The 21,268-nt window shown below is 41.5% G+C and overlaps 1 protein-coding gene across 2 annotated transcripts in view; it reads right to left on the bottom strand.

Annotated features, from left to right (window-relative positions):
- Nucleotides 1-1,215: 1,215 nt before the first annotated feature.
- The window catches only part of reep2 (receptor accessory protein 2), a 49,302-nt gene continuing 29,249 nt past the window's right edge, over nt 1,216-21,268 (bottom strand). Inside the window, exon 8 of one of the 2 annotated variants that reach the window (XM_079353030.1) lies at nt 1,216-1,257. In XM_079353030.1, the coding sequence (XP_079209156.1) occupies nt 1,231-1,257 (27 nt within the window). In that variant the 3' untranslated portion in view covers nt 1,216-1,230. Of the gene's footprint in view, nt 1,258-4,489; nt 4,535-21,268 lie in introns of those variants that run through there. The other variant, XM_079353029.1, reaches the window with a different exon arrangement.

Raw genomic sequence — 21,268 nt, 5'->3', positions numbered from 1 at the left:
CTCTCCAGATCTGTACTTCACAAATACACACAGACACACATAGACACACACAGAGCAGGATGGGGGCAGGTTTTCCAGTTCATTAGATAGTATTTAATTTGAAAACACCTCTGTGTTGAGGGAGATGTGAGCCCTCCCAGGGGATGAAAGCTGAAGCAGGAGAGGGAGAGGAGGAAGGGATTCCTCCATCTGTCTCCCTCAGTCCTACAAAGTGGAGACAGAAAACACCAATAGCTCATGAAGGGGGAAACAGGGTAAAAGGAGTTAAAAGGTCTTTATGATAGCTTTTGATTTTGTTTTCCTATCGTTTAAAACTTTACCCTGAATTCAGACAACCTTCAGCTTTTTACAAGCTTGTCTGAAGGAAAGATTATAACTCAACAAAAGACGTATACAAAAACGTATACCTGAACTGATTACTCAGACCGAAAAACCACCTGAACCAAGTGTAGTGCAAAGTAACAGCTTGTAGCTTGTATCATGTGAGTAATCGAACCATCCACATCAAATTCAATGATGGCTGCTAACATAACTGTTGACAACCAGCTAAGTAATAAGTCAGCAGGTAACTAGTCAATGAAATCATAGAACTGGCTGATAAATACTTTAAAACAATAATTATTTGTGGGATTTTTACTAGTGTGGATTTTTCCTTTTGTTTAGGTTCTTAAAAATTAAAAAACAAATAAATTAATTGAACAGGTTTTCTCTGTAGCAGTCCCCCTCGTTATGCCGACTGAGCTACAGCTACTGTACAACTTTCTTGAAGAAAATACAAAAAACAGCAGAAAATCAACCCTGATGTGAACAAACTCTACGTTTTATTATTGTTAGACCGCAGTTCTGCCTTTGATACAGTTAATCATAAAATTCTGGCAAAACGGTCTCTAAGGAAGGACACTGGCCTTTAGAAACCTGTTCTTCAATGGTTCTCCTGATAACCTTAGTCCCATAAATGAAATGGTCAAATGCATTGAAGAAATTAGCTGCTAGCTGTACCAACAATTTCTACAATTTACCAAGGTGAAACAGAAATTTCGATTTTAGGACCACAAAGAAAAAGGCAAGAGCTTATCCATTACATCATCTTTTCCTCTTCAATAAGGTACTAAGTGAAAAACCTACTGTAAGTGTCATCCTTGATTCTTTTCCATTTCCCAACTTAGGTGCTTCATGACCCAATCTGATTTTGACCTGCTCACTGACTACAGCACAGTCGGATCCCTCAGATCAGCAGGTAAGGTGGAGCTGCAGAATCTGGTAAAGATGCATTTTGTCACCATGGTGCAGTTTTGTGGAACAAATTGCTTGCTGACCTACCTGAGAGCTTTGGAAACTTTAAGTCGTCTTAAAACATTGCTTATCGCTCATGCCTTTGGCTGCTAGTTTATTTTTTATGTAGGTGCGTGTGTTTGTGTGTGTATGATTATCAGTAAAAGCAAATGTTGGGTGATGAAATGTATCTAAAAAAAATTGCATCAAATCTTTAAAACGTCATAGCGCTTTGCAGTCTGTTATTGACTTGTTTTTATAAGATGAGTTTAAACAAGCGAAAGGTAACTTCAACACATCAAACATTTCTGAACATCCAGCAGGTAACAGTAATACAACTTACAACTAACTTTTTATTAGATATTTTCTGATGTAAAAAAAACATGGATTGTCTGATTTACTAATACGTACTGATTCATCAAAGGTGCAAAAATGGCTTCACGGGACAAACTCCCAGCCTTTGTTGCGTTTTCATGGGTTTGCTCATGATGCTATGCTTGCCTCACACAAGGCAGGACATTTGTTAGGTATATTAATATGACTATGACTATGAGCATCTGTGATGGGCCTGTGACTGACTTTCTGTTGATCTTTTTTCTGAGTCCCCAATGACGCTAAAGGATCGTGTGGGTAGAGACTATAAATGAATTCTTGACTTGCTCACCCAGTTCTGTAAAAATGTGATTGTGCCAGTGCTTTAGAGGCCAGGGTTACCGTGAATCACCAGGAGTTAGTGCTGCAAAAGCTGATTTCTGTTCTCTGTCGGGATACAACAAACAATTTCCAACACAGGGAGAAATGTTGGCAGAAGCGCAGAGGCACTTGAAAAAGAGAGCAGAGCAGTAAACACACGTCACTAAACTAAAACAAGCATAAACTGCACTGTTTTTGTACAGTAAATGACAAGTGACAGCAATAACTTTGACAGCCTAAAGACAAAAAAGAGGGATTTGGAGTTTGGAGGCCTCCTCGTCCCCTCTCTTGAGTTTCCACAACAATAACATGCGTTCACACTGAGCGATGCATTATTTGAAAAGCAGAGAGGTTGAAGGGAAAAACAATTTGAGTAAACAGGCGAAGGAAAAAAAACAGTGAAATAAATCAAACCTGTAGCGGAGAGATTGATAGGTGACAGGATGCTCCTCTTCTCCTCAGTCTCACTCAGAGTGTGATGCCCCGAAGCAATGCCAACGGATACACTCTCCCTTTTCCCCCCACCTCCTTTGCCTTTATTTAAGAAAAAAGCACGCCATCACTGTGACTCGTATGAACTCTGAGCTCTCTCTTTGCGTTTAAAAACTTTTTCCACCTGCACAAATACCTACCATGCATCAACACGTACCACAATAAACCCGTTTGATGTATTCCTTACAATCTTTCCTCCGCACACTGTCAGAATCACTCAGACCTTATATAAACGCTAAAATATTCATATAGAGACTTTTTTTTCCTTTTTTTTTAAGAAGGAACATTTTTTTGCACTTTAGGGTTTGCTATATTTATGAAGATAGCAGGGCAAGTGTCCCCAAGGTGGCTCAGTGACTCATCTCAGGGCCCAACTGCAGAGGGGAGACCAAACAAACACCATACCCTCACCACTGCTCTATCCTGGTTTAAAAATGACCCTTTCGGTGACCACCCTTTAAAATATACCCTGGTAAACCATAGATTTATAAAACCAAAATCAGGCTGTAAACCGGCAATTAAGACTAAAACTGATCAGGAAAATGTTCACTGAGGAATTAAATGAGGTGAAATTTGTTGTGATTTTCTCTTCTGCACTTTTAGTGTACTGACTTGTTACAACCATTTGAGTATTCCCTTTATGGCTATTTGAAGACGTGCAGGTTTAAGGTGCTTCCACTTTCTTTTCACTTTTAAAACTAGGACGCTATGACCACTTCATATAAAACGTCTAAGAAATCGACACAGTTCAGTCACAATAAGGGCATACTGAATGACACAACTATAAACAAAGATAATAAAGAATTTAGGGTTATAAGCCAAATGACTTGTTAAGTTGTGGAAACATTTTAATCATAACCCCAAACTGAGGACAATATAGGGTTCACTTAAGTCTTACAATTCAATGATTGTAAACCAAAAACATCTATACAAAGTTTTATCCTAATCTGGACCAAAGTGATTGATCAAAACAAATGCAATCCCTAATGATTTCCTAAAAAGAATCCCATTTGACAGACTGTTTTGAGACAACAGATCATGCAATCTGCATTCTTATGCCCCGTTTCCACACAGCAGTCCGGTACGGATCGGTACAGTTTGGTTCGATTAAGCCCGATCCCGTTTGCGTTTCCACAGCCACTCGTGCCCTATTTGGTAGGCGGCGTGTAAGCCGGATGATGATAGCCGCTATGTAAATAGCATCACATGATAGCAGCTAACAGCTAACCGCTAACTAATTCAACAAAGGAGAAAAACGCTACACAAACGAAACCAACGCTGGAAGACATCCAGCACTTCATCTACTCTGTCACTGACATGTGACTCTTTATTACAAAAACTCAATCAAGCTTTGTTTCAGAGAAGGCTGTGATCGGCGAGGAGAAATACACACGTAAACAATCAGCTGTGTTACAGTCAATGGTTTAAACACGGCAGTGTTTTTTTTGCCGACGTAACACGGGAAGTAACGATTCTTTCACCCAATCAACGGACTGTGTTTAGCTACACCTTTTTCGGCTCGGCTCCACATTCTTGGCACCCCAACGGAAAGGTCCCCAAAAGTGGGACAGTACGGATCGGTTATTTGGGAATCTTTCCCGGGATTAGTCTATGTAAACGCCGCAAAATGCGCGCTGTACCGAGACGAACCAAGCCGGGCCACTCGATGGAAACGGGGCTTTACTGGCAGCATCTACATCTGTCACTTTTATGAACAGATTTCAACATTATTCATGTCAGAGGCTAAACACGCCACTGTAGTTCAGCAGAGATTATTGTAGATATTCAAAAAGACTAACTACATTTTCATTTCTGTTAATCCTCGTTCCTGGTTGCACGCAGGCAACAGAATACTATAACATACTGTGCTGTACGTGGAATAGATTTTAAGACCTCCCCCTTACCCCTCCTTCTTTTTCCCACAAAACAGTTTAACACATAATGACCACGCAGGAGTATACTCACACAAATGACATCTAATGCATTCAGCTCTGATAATGTGCGCTGTGCATGTTGCATTTCCGTACTGATGCTCAGTACATCATCTTCACAAGAAGCCATTATGGAAATACGGCACCTGAGGGAAGAGAGACAGAAAGATGGAGGAGACGTCAGAGCAACTGAGGGATGGGGAGAGACAAGAGTAGAAAGTAGATCTGCGCTCAGATGTATGATAAGAACTAAAGAGGTACCCGGATTTTTGGACTCAAACCTGTGCACTCAGACTTGTGCATCTACTGCATTCATACTAATATGAGCAGGCCTCAGACATACTAATTGATAACGATTTCTATCAAATTATAGCAACTTGATCAGTTTTCAGTTGCTGTTCCATGATTGACGATTTGCAGTGACATCATTGCAAACATGAAAACTTTTTAAATTGTATTACTAAATTGAGTGTTTATTGTTATTGCATGGCCTTGAGGAACAGTCTTTACATTTCACTACACATCTGTAAGAGTATGTGACAGATAAAAAATCTTGAATCTTACATTCTGAGACAGCTTCTCTAATCTTTTAAGTAAATAGTTCAAGGAAAACAATCAGCTGGAAAGCCTGCACTGCTAAGTCAGAATGATTTAATATTTTTCTACATTGATGACAGTAAGTTAAAGCTCAGCTTAGAAGCATTTAATTATTTAACCATTATGTTGAAGTGGAGAACTGAAGATCAGACTGTAATGAGGACTGGATAAGGATTTAAGATTTATTTTATGTATCCATTTTTTGTGAATATTTTCAAGATATTTATTCATTACCTATAATAACTTTGGCCCCAAACGAACTGTAAACATGGCACTGAAATACAGGGGCCTGCAAGCCAACTTTCTGTGGGGCGTTAGTTTAAAGGAGAATGATGCAATTTTTTGCATTTCCATTTTTTTTAAGGTAAATATGTCTCTATCAGTCTGAAAGTCTGAGGGAAACAAATTAAATTATGTAAAGTTCTTTACATCCTAATCACTACAATTTTTTTGTAGCTTTCATAGCGGATCACTTTCGTTATGTCAATCACAAAAATCAAATCTAACGCAGTGTTTTAACAAACTATAATACATACAACTATATAAATTTAATCCATCATTATCACCATCATGATGTTATCACTGTTAGGCTTTTATGATTACCTGCTTTCTAGAGATCAGCGACTCTACCTGCCTAATGAACATCCCCCTCACATCTTCCCTGATAGGTCTTATAACTTAAAGTTAATGAAAAGAAAGAAAAGATTACATTTAATTAATAGTAAAGTATACATTAACTGAGGCTGAATGCCTTTATTGCAATAGAATAAGGAGTTAACTATGTTAAGAGGCATTCTTTAATGCCAATAGCGTAATACGTTGATAAGAACATTTGACTATTATACAGTGCAGCATATATATAACATTTTGCATTGGGTGCTTTTACTTTAAACACTCTATCTTGTGTCAAAGTATTCTTAAGTAAATTATGTGGGTCCTTTTTCCATTACTTAAATCCCATTTCTGTGAAGGAGTATTTTTTTTAATTATACTTCACCAAAAATAACCTGTGACATTATCAACCTCTGCAGCTGGAGCTTTTTCTCAGGGTTTTTTTTTTTTTTTTTTAACAGGATGTTGTATCTGTGTCTTGATCTGAAACTACTATGTAGAATTTATTCTTTGCCAAAGTTCCTCTCTAATTTAGTGTTGAGAAATTGACCTGTAGCTGCCCTTAAGATCCATGCAGATCTACACTCACTTTATTAATACAGAACAGGATAATCAATTTTAAGAAGCTGTCAATAACTTGAGCTAGGGAAGAAAATTGATAATATTTTGGGATAAAGAATGTCTTTAGCAGGAGCAAAATGTTGTAGGCTAAACCATAAACTGTAAATAATAGTAGTGACGTTACCCATTGGTTACTGCAGGGGGGTTTGGAATTCCATCTTTGTGGGCGTTGTGCTGGAAATGCTGTCTCAACCTAACTTTTAGTCAACCTAACAACAGGCTAAGCACTGGAGCTGAGTGGATGAGCTGAGGCATTTACGTTTATTGACAAATTGTTTCATCATATCCTCTCATCAATAAGGTCAGACACATGCCAAACAATGCATAAATCATATATTTCATAAAATTTTAAACGGATGGGTCATGAAAAAATTCACCCTGTACAGTGTGTGCAGAAGAAGACAATAACTTATCAGTCCAAAATCCTTTTTTGTATCAGGCTATAAACACATCTGCTGTAAAAACCGGCATTTATGAATTGGGTGTGCATATGACTACCAGGGGCCTCATTTATCAACAGGGTGTAGAAAGTGTTTCAAATTCTTTCTTGCGAATGAAATTTACAATGTGCTAAAGTACGAAAAGATCCATATTTATCAAAGATGCGGAAGGGGATCGTACAATACGTACATCGAGTATTGATAAATCTCACGTTCTCACTCAGCAGGTTCTTGCATGTTGCGGACATTTGCATTCAGAAACACATCCAATAAACCATTTATGGTAACAACACACCTTTTTAAAGACCATGTGAATATATTTACCTCACTGCTTTATAACAACAGGAATGGAAGTGGCTGAGGTTGAATAAAAAACAGTAATAAATAAATGGAATAAGGTGAGTAACTCTTGCGCTGTGACCCAAATAAATGATTTGTCTTTTCACTTAGTTGTAGTTACTGACAAAAGAACAAATGCTGGATGAGAGAAGGTGACAATTTCTGTAAATTCTGTTGGGTCAGAGACAAAAACATGAGAATGAAGTTTGATGATAAGCTCAGTGCAAAAAATAGAAACGCGTCACAGCAAAAGAAGGAGAAGCATTTGAAACTGGAGGTTACAAAACGCTCCACAATTTCTCCCCAGAACTCTGACGAAAAAAAAAAATCAGACATTGAAGAGAGCCAAACAGATCACTGTGCTCTTTTGAAACACTCTTACTGCGGAGCACACGGTATGCCAAATAATGTAATAATGCAAAAACAGCCATGATGTAACATTTTAAGTGCTTTTAACAGTGGTCTTTCACGGCTTTGAGACAAATTAGGAAAAAACATCTGTTTCGAACCAGACAAATTAGATTTTTATTAAATGAAAACTTGTAACGTTCCTCTATATTGAGATTGATTAGAGATTTCGATTAGGACCCTGTATTTTTTGATGAGTCTGGTCCAACAATGCTGCTGTTTAGGAAGAGAACAGAGAGACAAAAATATTCTTCATCCAAGCATTGGTGAGTGCATTTGCTAACTTTAGCTAGTTATCGTCAGCTAACGATAGTGTCAGGATCATTGTCAGCTGTCAATTTCAGTTTTCTGGTGCAGTAATGTGATTTAAAGACAGAATATTTAGATCAACACACTTTATGATCTTAAAATAAGAGACTAAAACATAAAAATGATAAAAACATGTGGGGGGGGCAACTAAGAACGATAGCTTCTCAGTAGCGAACAGTGGTAGAGAGCCTTCTTTACTGACTGGGTGGGTGGTTCCATAAGAGTGTGACATCACGTAAAAGTTATAAATAGTAATTTCAGCCATAAACTGCTACCTGTCATTTGTGTGTTTCAGTCATAGACTGTAAAACATTAATGGATGACTGATGTCACCCATCTCTTTTGGCGGGGGCTCAAGAGGCTCATCGGCATACTTCAAAACCTGTATCAGTCGAATGTTCAGTCAAAACCAACAGGCTCACAACTAACTGTCAATCATGTCAGATATTCATCTTTCTATTGATATACAAAGGGTTGAGTATGGTTCATAAAAATCAATATAAAGCCTTTTTTTTTTTTGTGCCCAGGATGACAATAGCTACTCAGACCTGTTTTATTCTTTTAACTGGGCAGTTTATTTATGCTGTCAAATTTGGCATTAGCAGTGTGTTTGCGACTTCTGGGGCTCCTACCACCAGCGTCAAGCAGACAATTTGTACTTGGCTTCATTTTTCAAGACCGGAGGTTGCTGTTTGGTCAGAGTCCTTAAGTAGCAGCTGTTGTGAACTGATCTACTGCAGCTACTTTTGGATCAAACCAACTTGAAATATAACTTTTCAGTTCATAGCAAAAATAATTGAAAATGTCTTCTCAAACTTACAGTGATTTGTGTAAAGTGTCTCCCTTGAATAGGGAAGAGTTGTAGTGAGAGAAGATATAAAACACACGTGACTGTTGCCTCCACTCGTCTCTTTTAACCAGCGTGATCTCCCACTGCTGGAGTCCCTAGGCATTACCAACAGATCACAGAGCAATCAACTCACTTATACAAGGCACTATTGTATCTAAAAGGTAAAACTAATAAAAACAATAATGAAATGAAATGATGTCTGACACAAACAACCTGTCACATTAACTTTTTTTATTTCTGCTGTAATATTGGGATTTGAATATAGACTGTTGTTAGGTTTACTTGATTAAGATAGATAGATAGATAGATAGATAGATAGATAGATAGATAGATAGATAGATAGATAGATAGATAGATAGATAGATAGATAGATAGATAGATAGATAGATAGATAGATAGATAGATAGATAGATAGATAGATAGATAGATAGATAGATAGATAGATAGATAGATAGATAGATAGATAGATAGATAGATAGATAGATAGATAGATAGATTTTTGCCACCAGTGGTTACTGCTTGGTTGTGAAGGACTCTTTACAAACTGTGACATGTTTTTTGTCCACAAAGAACAGTTTACAACACCTTTCAGAGAATAATGCAACTTTATCACCCCTATTGCAACATCACTTCACATGCTCTGCTCTTGATCCTTCACTCTCTCTCTCACGCTACCTCTCTCTGTTCACCATTATCACAGTCTCACCTCTCTGTCTTTCCGTTTCTATCTATCCTTTAACCCCCGACCTCCCCCCCCCACCCTTTTTTGTCAATAACACACAGTGACAGCTTATGTAACATGGCAAGTTCCAAACTGAACTCAACTCTCCTTGATCTGCAGCCTTTTCCTTCATCTAAATGACTCACTTCTTCTGTTATAACACTTCAGCCTGAGTGAGAGACACAGCGGAGAGGGCGGGAGAAGGGGTGGCAGACAGAGACATGACATGAGAGAAGAGGAAACGCAGATTTAATTATTCATACCTACTGCAGCAAAGGAAGAGAGCGAGCGAGGGACAGAGCGACAACGCTTGCTCAGAGAAAACTAGAGAGGGATGGAGACTGAGAGAGGCTGACCCAAATGGGGGAGGTGTTCCTATGGGCAGCCAAAGCTGTGCCACCCCGGGGCCATGGGTGTGAGGGAACTCCAGCATTAGCTGCCAAAAGACCTCAGAGAGAAATGAAAAGGAAGAGAGGGAGGAAGAGTAGATATTCATGAGTTTTATGAAAAGTAGCCCTTTAGATGTATTCTGCTTCCTTAACGCACTTTTGCTGTTATCTATGTTCAATTTGCTTTTTACTTTCCCTTGAGTCCACCACACCCTGTGAACACGACTAAAATGGAGAGTGGAAATTTTATCCATAATGACTCCCTCACTGGGACCATATCCTCCAAGGTATGTATATATATATGTGTGTGTGTGTGTGTGTGTGTGTGTGTGTGTGTGTGTGTGTGTGTTCAATGCACTCATGACAGGGGTGAGAATGAACCGAAGGACCCTGCTCCTGTTGTCCCACTCTGGATATGCTCCGTCCCAGAGAAGCCGTAACGCTGCTGGGATGAGTGCTGAGAGCACAGGGCCTTCCCGCTCAGTGCCAGTGCTCCCCTGAGATCGGCTCCCTTTCATCTCCCCGTTTCCTCAGGGTGCCCAACAACAACCCACTGACAGAGGAAGAGTAGAAAGAACCAGAGAGGATGAAAAAGAGAGAAGTTTTGGCCAGCGGGGGGATGACAGCAAAGCTTGTAAGTTCCAAGTGAGGGGTCAACCTGTTCTTCTTATCTTAGTTTGGGTGGTGCGTTCGAGGACTGTTTGCCCACACAACCTTGTTTTCCCTCTTTCTTGCCAGAGGTTATGGATGTAAGGAAGTTTTATAATTTCCAAACGCTTCTCACAGGCTTACTGATGCTTAGTTAGGAAAGTTGCCCCGCACCACTTCTGCTTTTCTGGGGATTGACCATAAAGCCTGTTTTGAAATTTCTGAACTCAAAAACACAAAAAATAACAAAAGGAATTGTGTCCTGGCTGCAGCAGAGTCTCTTGACTGTACTCTGAAAGAAACAAGTCAGAGTGCAGGAAATTAATCATGTGAGGATTGGGTTTGGCTTTGATTGGGATTGGACGGTGAGGGTTGGACATCGTTGAGCGTGTTTTAAAAGCGTCACCGGGAGCGCAGGAACAAAACTGCTGGCACATGAACATTTAGTTAAATAATCTAAACTGCATCATGTAGAACAAAGGCACTGCAAGAGCAATAAATGCAGTTAATGGACGCCAGCTTAGATTACTGTAGACAGAGAGAGTAAATGAATGCTATTAGGATAGTGTTTGTGTTTACTTTTTAAGCCATCCCTTTATTAGTCAATGCCAAAACCTAGACTGTAGACAGACGATGGATGACCCCATTCACAAAAGTTCTGGACACACCCCTGATGTCTAAGACCAAGTATATTCTCCTCCCTTTGCTGGAAGCCACAGCAGCTGCTAGGATAAGGATTTTTAGGCTTTTTAATATTTGAGTAGAGGAGGAATGTTGGCCTTTAGGTGGTGGCCTGGCTGATTAGCGGTGATGTATCATTGCTGATGGCAGTAGTAAGGCCGGATGGGAACAGGAGGAAAAAGGGAGAGAGAGTTTAACAGAGATAAGTTGTGGCAGGTGTTGGACAATGACGAGTACAAAAAAGAGATTTGAACACTGCACTTCAAAAAACCCTGTTCCCCTTTCTATTCTGTGTGAGCCCTGCCTTATCCACCACTGACTCTTTCTTCCTCTTTCTTCTTCCTTTCTTAATTGCTCCTCTCAGAATCCCTCGTTCTTTCTTCTCATCCCTCCTGTGTTCCCCTTGTCTCCCTCCTCAGCTCACCATGTCCCTGTGCGTCTCCCTTCTTGGGTTTTAATGTGGTCCTCGTCAAATCTCTGTCCTCCTCCCTCATCTCCTCTCCTATAGGATCTAACTCTCTCTTCTCCCTCTTTTATTTTCTTCATTTTTTTTATCTCCTTAGCATTTCATTCCTCTGAACACGTGCACATGGTTTTTGAGGAGGCAGCTCGTCGTCATGGACGCAGCAACTAAACTTCCGATAAAATCAATGTTTAATTCAGATGACTGCAGGCCATTGACAGAAAAAGTGGAAGCCTTTCATCTATAAAAGGACTGAGAAAAAGAGGGGGGTTGAGAGGGATGGGGGGGAGAGGACTGACAGGATTAATGGAATTGTCATCACACGTATCTTTAGCATTGAGAGGGAACCATCAGCGCTCTGTTGCCATCTCTTTATAACCGGCATGTGTGTGAAAGAGTATGTAAATGGTTTCTCCTTTCACCTGCTGTTCATTCTACCTCTTGTCTTCCTGTATCCATCTGTCTCATCTCACATGTTCTTGCACTCCTCCTGTTGAATCTTCGCCTTGTTTTTACATTTTACACATTAAGATACTCTGCATTCATAAAAACTGAAATGTTGGGAGGTAATGACCCTGAAAACTGACAATACAGAAAGGCTGAAAATCCTGTCAATCTAATATGTCAAACACAGAAGAACACACAGAATCAGCCATTTGTTTAAGGTCAGAGACATACATACATACATGCACACTGATGACACATAACATGCTGAAATCTCTGCTGTCTGCATGTATTCAGACAACGGCATGTGTATGTGGACGTCAACCCTGCTGGCACTGTGTTCAAATGTCAGACCTTTAACCTTTCGAGTTTGACCTGCGGTGGCACTCAGTCATGTCAGATGCTGACGAACACGTGCAGAAAGATCAGATATAGACATGTTACAAAAAGAAAAAGAGAGAGAGAAATAACAGTAAAATACCAACACTCGATCGTTGTATCTGCTGCAGAACAGATTGAAGTGTCATGTGGAGAGTGGAGAGAATCTGTTCCCATACAGGTGGTGAACAGAAGGTGAAGGCTGAGGGGAGGAAGGGGTGGAGAGAGGGAGGTGAGCAGAGAGGAGAGGGGGAGGGGGTGGGCTGTTACTCCCATTACATAATGAATGAGGTGAGAAGTCACATATTTGCTGTGGAGGACTTATTTATTTTATTCTGGTGTACATTGGAGTACCTAAACTGAAGCTTTTATGCACACAAAACAGTTACCTTACTGGCAGGGACATTGCAGACACTCACATTCCGGCCTTAATTGTTGGGACCAAAATGCTCACATCTCTCTGTGTAAGCAGATTTGACCTCCAGGTTCATGTGCATTTTTAAATGCATGCTCGGTGTAGGTATGCTGCTACTGACATTTTTTCTGCATGTGTGTATTCATGCACATGCTGTTATGTCAGTGCAAGTGATGAGCTAACAGGCAGACAAGGCTCAAAGACTGACAGGTGACCACACCACAAAGATAGAAATGTCAAGCTGAAATGGGTGATTGGGGGGTAGTGTTGGTGTGTTGGGATGATGTCAGGAGAGGCGGTGTGGAAAGGCAGGAAGCCTAGAGTGATGAGCACATTGCCGCAGCCCCTGTCACTTCCTATTAGCACCCCATACACACAAACACACTGGCTGTGATTGTAATTTATTCATTAGTGCTACTTTAGAATGTGTGTCTGTGCGCACGTGAGCATATACTGCATCTATGTGTGTGAGTGAACATGTATGTAAGTGTTTGTGTGTTTGTGTTTGAAGGACATATGAGCTTCATTGTAAAGAATTATAGCTGACAGACTCTGCGGTGGCATGCTGTGGGTCAAACCAATGGGATGTTGCTCTACACACTGTGACACTATTACCAGATCATTGATAATGGAAAGAGAATAATCTCGAGCATTAACTTCACATTTTAGACATTTAAGTGGGGCTTTGGCTGCAAACAGACAGAGAATTCATTTTTGCGAAGCCCACAGCAGAAATGCATCATCAAATCATTTCCAGTTGTTTTCTCAGGATCTCGACTCGTTTTAATTCATTTTGCATCCTAAGAGTTACAAAAATGTAAAAAAAATATTAATTACTTAACCTTACACCTGCTTTTTACTGTACCTGTATGGCCTGTCGCCCGTACACGTCCTCAAAAATTGAGTAAAAAAATATACACATGCTTGTCTACCTACAGTAAAGTCTTGATGTTTTGATTTGTTTTAATGCTGGAGGGATGTTGTTTGATGTTCTGGTCAGCCAATTTAGTATTATAGGGCAATGTATTTGAAGGCTTATCAGACCTTGAAATACTTGGAAAAACTCTGACTAGTACTCAGTGCATCAGTTATTTGACCTTTGGTTAGCAATAAAATACACACAGTACACCCACTTTGGCTGAACAAAAGCCTCAAATGTCCAGCTAAAGAAAGGCTCAGGATGTTGGACCAACTCTGCTCGTATGAACAACTCTAACGTCCTCCAAAAATAGGTTAGAGTGACTCTACATGTATCAGCAGGACTTTTAACAATGCTGAGGAGTCCTTGTAAAGGACACCATAGACTTGGCAGATCCGCTGGGCCGTAAGCAAAATGTCTGCTTCAAAACGAACAAACTGTGCAAACTTTAAAGCTTCAAACATTGTATTAAAAGCTTACAGATACTATCTGCAATCTGCAGGAAGCTCTCTGTGCTAATGTGCATCGATGGATTTGTTGTTTTTATCGTGGTGGCAGAAGAGGTTCCTTTGTTTTTTATGGATGGAACAATACAGTTTTTCATGAGGAGGAATTGTCAAGGGACAGCATTGTTTTTTAGCTCTGCAGGCCAGGACAGAACCCTAAAATAAGATATATATTATATACTATAAGCACCACACTGTACAGCATTCCTTATTACCCTTGCATAAATATTTGTGGCTTACAGCTAAATCGCCTCACAGTAAAGCCTTTATTTAAAGCCCCAACAAAACCGACTGAAACAAAAGTGAGGTGCACACAAAGGTTATGATATCCTGGACGAGTGTATCACCCTGTAACAAAACAAAACCTCTGTGTCAGATCCAGGTCTGCCCAGAAACCTCCAGGTGGTGCTTCAAGAGTGAGGCCCACTAATCTGAGAGCGGGCTCTGACCCAGATCTCACTGAGTGGGAACCACCCTGACCATCTGTGGGTCTCCACACCCTCCTGGCACCTCACATTGCATACACACAAATAAACACTTGCAGAATAACTGCGATATTAGAGAAGCAGAATACATAAGAAGAGAGGGCGGTACGAAGAAGTATGTGAGGAAATGATGGGAAGAGAAATACTCGCATGTTTAGGAAGATGATAAAAAAAAGGATCTGGTGTGTGCTTGTGTGTCACTTAAAAAGAGGCTATGGTTATACACACACCTGGTTAATGACATAGATGGCACGAACCGGCTGTGAATACCGTTTTCTGGCTCTTTTCTTTCTCTGGCAGGGACTCGTTGGTCTGGAAGGCGCTCATCACGGGGCAGGCAGGCAGCGCGGTCGAGTCGACCTTCTGCGGCGGCAGGGTGGGAGGGCAGGAGGACACCCCGCACCCGGGCCCAAACCTGCCGAGAGGCCATCTGGACAGGGGGAAACACATGCAGGGAACCTGGCCAGACCTGAGGCTTGACTCTGGCTCACACAAACGCAAACACACACGCTGCACAATAGACATCGACGCATTCACGCAGCACAAGTAGCTGGAATAGACACATGGTTACACTAACACTCGAGCACACTCGTCAGCTGATATGTGTTCCTTTACATTTACATTTGTTAAACAGGAGTGTATATATTTGGGTGCAGATGTGACACGTACAACGATCTCTGTACATTAAACGAATAATCAAGACTGCGTCAGTAGACTACTGTACATCAAGCCTGACACTCTTACTCAAACCCACACACTTCCTCACATCACTCGTTGCTCTATGGTGATGTTAACGTTAAGCCCCTCTGATTCTGCCCGTCGATGAGTGTTTTACATTTGGATAAAACAGATTCTGCCTGCGCTGCTTTGGAGAGTGCTACATTTGGTTAAAAGCCATTATTATGGTAATGTGAGGGTGCTTGAGATAATGGCAAGATGAGAGCAGCTCGACTGCCTCTGACATAACAGCCCTACTCTATCCATCTCTTCAGCTTCTTCCCTCTCACTCTCTCTATACTGTAACACCCCCCCCCCCCCCCCGCCCCCCCGCCCCATACCTTGCAGTTTCTCTCCCTGACTCACCTCTCTTGCAAACCTTTTTTTTTTTTTTTTTTTCACAACGTACCCGCTTGCAGCAAAGCTGTAAATATCAAACCAGAGCTTTTTATGGGGCTACGTTTCAACGGGGACTTCTTTTCATCTGTTATCATACATCTGCAGCATTGTTGAAAATGATACAGTAACGATGATACAGCTTCAATCTGTTGCTGTTTAGCCGGGTGTTACCTGTGACATGACAAGCTCACAGAGTTTGTCCCCCGGGAGAGTGTGGATGCAGAATCACTATCGGCGGCAGAAAGCAGAAGAGCTCAGAGAAGAGGAAGCGACCGTACAAGTCACTGGCGACAAATTTTTCAGGTCAATAGAAGTGGAAATCATGAGGCGATGGCGATGATGACAGATAGAGAGACGGACCGAAAGAAATGGAGTAAGAAAGTCAGAGAGAATGAGAGGGAGAGGGAGCAGAAAGAGAAAAGAGGGGAGATTGAGAGCAACGTAATGCCATGCACATCGAATTTCGCTTAATATGATTTTGTGTTCTGTGTCTATTCAAGTCGGCCCTGATTTGGTTGTGTGTTATAATCGCATCAGAGCAGGGATTTGCACTGGCTTTTTCACTGCTGTTGTGTTGTTTTTTCCCCTCTTATTGGAGTTGGCATCAGCCTTCATGACACAAATCCCCTCTGATAAATTAAAAATGATTGATTCAGAGTCGAAGATGGAAACTGCACCGCAGGGAGGGAGTGAGCGAGTGTCCCCACTTGTGTCCGCACACAAGTGCACGTTTTGAGAGTGTGCGTGTGCGTAACGATTGCTGCACTGCAACGTCGAGTGCAAATCCTTGGCTCGTGCATGCGTGTAAGTGCTGTCGCTGGAGTGAATGCATGTCTACAGTTTGAATATACGTTTGTCCTTACTGCTAGACGGAAGGGTGGGCTTATTACATTGGATTCCTGACACTTTTAAAGAATGTGAGAAGATGGCAGATATCCGACGTGTGAACCTCAAAGCCATCAGTGTGCATGTAATGCTCTAAGCTGCGTATCTTGCCAATATCAACTAAAAGCGTGAAATCTTGGCCCAAAAAGTGTGAAAATCCACCAAGAACATGAAGTGAGCTGTGAATACCTACATTAGTGCTATTAGATACATTTATCCACCAACACAATATGTAGCCTTAATTAAGTGAGCATATATGTCTACTTTGTCTTACATTCACTTACCCCTCCCAAAACAGATACACACTCTTTTTTCACACACATACACACACACACACACACACACACACACACACACACACACACACACACACACACCCTCGTTGTGGGCTCTGGCTCTCCCAATTAAGTGGAGGAGTGTTGTGGAGCATCGGTGTCGGGGGATTCTGCTTTCTTCTCCTCTGTCAGGTCCCATCACAAAGGCTCCTCATTAGTGTCAACCTCAGCTGTGCCACCACTTTCTCCTACCCTCTTCCTCTCTCCCTATCCCCTATCGCTTTGACTTTTCCTTTTTCTCCCCCTGCACATCTCCATCTATCTATCTTCCCCCTATTTGACTTATTCACAACCCGTTTATTACTGAATAACTTTCCTGAAAGCTGCTGCTGATCACCCTGTCGCCTGTCCTGTTGAGTCCGACATCTCTCCGGTGAATCTCTTCTCTGGTACGCGGCAGCGGGCTTCCAGCCGCTCTGCACTCACACTGTGACAATCTGTGACACCCACAACAAACGGGTTGCGCTTTTTGTAGCACTTTAATGACAATGAGTGCAAAAACCTCTCAGTTGAAAGAAGAGGTTGCAAAGTTAGTCACATCATTAGACCAGCGGAAAGGATGCACGGAAAGTTGATTTGTGACTCGACATGCAGTATCATAGACATATAATGATGTTAATGATCAGCGTGCTGTGAGCAAGGCAGCGGAAACAACATGTAAACAAGGCAACAGGGGAGTTGCCGTGAAAGCGGCGGGTTCAGAGATCACTAGATGCACACAGAGGACGAGACGTGGAGGAACAAGATAAAACAGATGATTGTTGTTTGTTTTTTGTTGTTGACGTTTTTCCCCTGAGCAACAGTTCCCTCTTCCCCTTTACCCCCGACTGTTACCCTCTTTTCTTCCTTCCCTTTCTTCCCTTACACCCTTCTCTCCTCCCTATAGTCCGACTCTGTCTTTAGCTTCCCCGTACAGGCGTGCGTCTCTTATTTCATCCTGTAATTAAGAAATTGAACTTTGATTTCAAGGAAGGGTTATGGATGCCATATTGGGATGCAGCGTAAGATCCTCCTCTCACTGAGTTTTACTCCCCAAGTCCCAAGTCCCAGTCTGAACCTCCCCGTCCTCTCTCTCTCTCTCTCCCTCCTGCTCGCTCACTCTCTCACACGCTCTTTTTCCGCACAATTTGGTATCAAAGACATGATAATTAGGCTGAACAGAAGTTCATCTGGCTTCTATTATTTCTCTTTAATTAATAGTGTATAATAAAGACACAGAGTTACTCCACTGCACTTTGTGACTCATTGTGTGTGTGAGTGATTGCGCACGTGTGTGTTTGCGTGTGTGTGTGTGTGTGTGTGTGTGCGAGAAAGAGAGAGAGAGAGAGAAAGAGATCGCGCCTGCACGCTTCTGCAGGAATATCTTTTACAGCACGCTCAACTTTAAACCCTGAGATACCGCACAGATGAAAAGGCGGCAAGTGTCAAAAGCTACCAAACTTTTCTCTCCTCTCTCCTTGCCTTCCACCTCTCCTCTCTTCTCTCCTCCTTCCTCCTTCCCCTGCTCCTCTACCCTGTGCAGCGTGCCTCTCTTCATAGCACAGGAGACCTAATGAGGACATTTCTGTCACGCTCCTCAATCACACGCACAGCTGCCAGCCCCAGCCAGCTCGAAGTCCCAGGTATCTGAGACTTCACTCCTTTTCCTCTAGATGAAAAACAACAAATAAATAAATAAACAAATAAAAGCACATTTAATGCAGTGCAATGATGTGAAGAAGAAGAAGAGGAAGGGGGAGTATAAGAGGGAAGACTTAAAAGGAGACATAGTGGGAACAGAGCAGGGCTGAATTTACTAATCTCCGAGGAGGCATAAAGTGAACATGCCAACCACCTTCGGCTCCAAAGAGAAATTCCATTGGTTTGGTGGTAAATAGGATTTAAGTTAGGGTGACAGCTTCTTCTGTTTGTATGTGTGTGCATGTGTGCGTTTCTGTGTTTTTGTGCGCCTAAGCACATTCAACTGATACGCAGCAGTGGGCATCCTTCCAGCGAGCCCCGGATGCTTTGCTCTGCGCTCGTTGTGACTTATCTCTCCGAAACAAAGATGGATGTGTCAGTGCGCTTATTAAAACATGCTTTTAGCCCTGGCCGCCACTCTTCAGGAGGAAATCGCTTTCTGGCGGAGATTGACAGAACAGAAAAGAGAAAACAACATCCTCATTTAGGCCCAACATCTCGGACATGATTGCTCGCTTTAAGCTGGGTGTTCCTATTGAGGTTTTTTTAATTGTTGTTTTGCTTCTTTTTGCTCAAAGCTGCATATTCACCAGCCAGACGGCCATGGCTGAAATCTTTAATTACCTTCAATACTTGTCGCCTTATTTCAAACAATTGCATGATTAAATGGCTGCTCTGCATTATGTATATGCTTTTTTTCCTTACAGCGTCTTCAGAATCACCACAGTTAAGTCAACAATTTTCTGTTGGTTGGTTTGTTTGTTAAACTGTCAAGCTTCTTCTTTTTTTTTTTTTTAAAGCCACAGTGCAGGAACCCACAAAAGCTCCACTTGTTCAGTGGCAGAGTGGAAGCCTGGTTTGTGAACGCACCCCGCTCAGATTCAATCCGGCTTCGCCTCTATCACATTATCGCACAGACATGATGGTGTCAGCTTACAGAGGAAATGAAAAGATTGCTGTTGACAAATCAACGCTGACAAGAGTAGCTGAAGAGATCCCTCCAGCTTCACACAGGATTAGCTGTGTGCCATCTTAAAGACAAACAGCGGCCCATGTGTTGCTATTTCCATCAGAGATGAGGGAGAACAAAAGTGGGGGGTGGGGGTTGGGGGGGCTGGTGTTAAGTCTCTGTGAGATGATGGGCTTTCTTCATTCGGTATTAGCAGATTAGACGTGTTTTATGAGCAAATCACTCTGGTGATATGCTGAAACACAGCAGGGGAAGGGGAGGGGTGTTTTCACTTATAGATTGTCTTATTAAAGATGGAAAACAATATAGAATTTTTCTGCCTCTGCTCTATATTCTACAAGCCCTTTGAAGAGTCTGTCAGCTGAACTGAAGTTTTCTGTACGTTTGATCTTAAACGGATACTTTATTCATGAACTGTGAGGCTAAACTGCCGTTTGCACACATAGCTGTCAGTCTTGTCATGCCTTACGTCACATACATCTGCTGCGTTAAAAAAAAAGGAGGACAGAAAACAGAATCTGTTATTTGACCAAAGTATTTTTCCCTTAACAAGATGGCAGTTGCCTGCCAGCTACGATGAAGCCACACTTTCAGTCATGCAAAAGTAGTTTTTTGCTTTCCTTCTGCCTTTTTCTGATTTCCTTCAGATGTCTTCCTAGAGTAATTGAAGTAATCTCATGGAGGAGAAGAGAGGAAAGGAGAGGAGATCAGGAGTGTGGAGAGCTATACTCTGAGAGGGCCTGCCAGCATATCAGATCAGAGCTTACATAAATCCAGCTTAAACTCCCGGGATTCACCTCTCCCTCACGCTCTCGGGCCAGCGACAACTGAGGACTTCCATTTTTGTTCTCAAGTTTTATGCTTGATTAAACGCAAAAGCTGAATCAAAGGTGTGCATGGAACTGCTGAAGAATATCACAGTCGTTATTGGATAACATCACGAATGACAAGAGAATTGATGTGCAAAATGCTACCATGACTTAAAGCTCGCAATTTTTCCAGTCCAGAGCACGAGGAACAAGGCAGAGAAATATGATTGAAATGAAAGGATTAGAATGAGTCTTGTTTGATACAGTCAGTTAGAAAATCCATCAACCAAGTAATTACTGATGGCTTCTGAGATTGTAATTTTTTTAGAACACAGCACCATCTGAGGCTGCAAGCAATACGAATTTCTTCTCAATGTGTTAATTGAGATGATAAAAGTAAATTTTCTGAATTTATTTATTTCTGGCCAACTTCAACATTGTGACTGTGTCTCACTTGGTAGAGTCGGTCTTCTCTCAACCGAAAGGTTTGGGGTTGGATCTTCAGTGCCAATCATTGTGTAAATGGGAGTGAATGGGTTTTGTGACATGCGTTGTAAAAGCACTTTAAATTGTCTGAAGACTAGAAAATTGCTAAACAAGCTCAGGTCTATTTACTACTTAACATAGTGATTTAACTTCCACATTTATATAATCTTTTTCTTAGCTCCTCAGTCTTCATAGGTTTCTGCAGGATCTTGTGCTCGCTGTGCTCTAGTAAAACGCTTAAAGGACCACAGAAAATCTTGAGCTCAGCATTTTACTTCCCTAGAAACTTTCTTCTGCCCTACTTTCAATGTTGAAATTGAATATCAAACTTCTGACGGATATTTAAAAACTATGCCCATCAAGCACTCTCTTTT

This window comes from Symphodus melops (genome assembly GCF_947650265.1).
Source record: "Symphodus melops genome assembly, chromosome: 9".
NCBI lineage: Eukaryota > Metazoa > Chordata > Actinopteri > Labriformes > Labridae > Symphodus > Symphodus melops.
The sequence above is the reverse complement of the archived record's forward strand: the minus strand, read 5'-3'. Positions and strand labels throughout refer to the sequence as shown.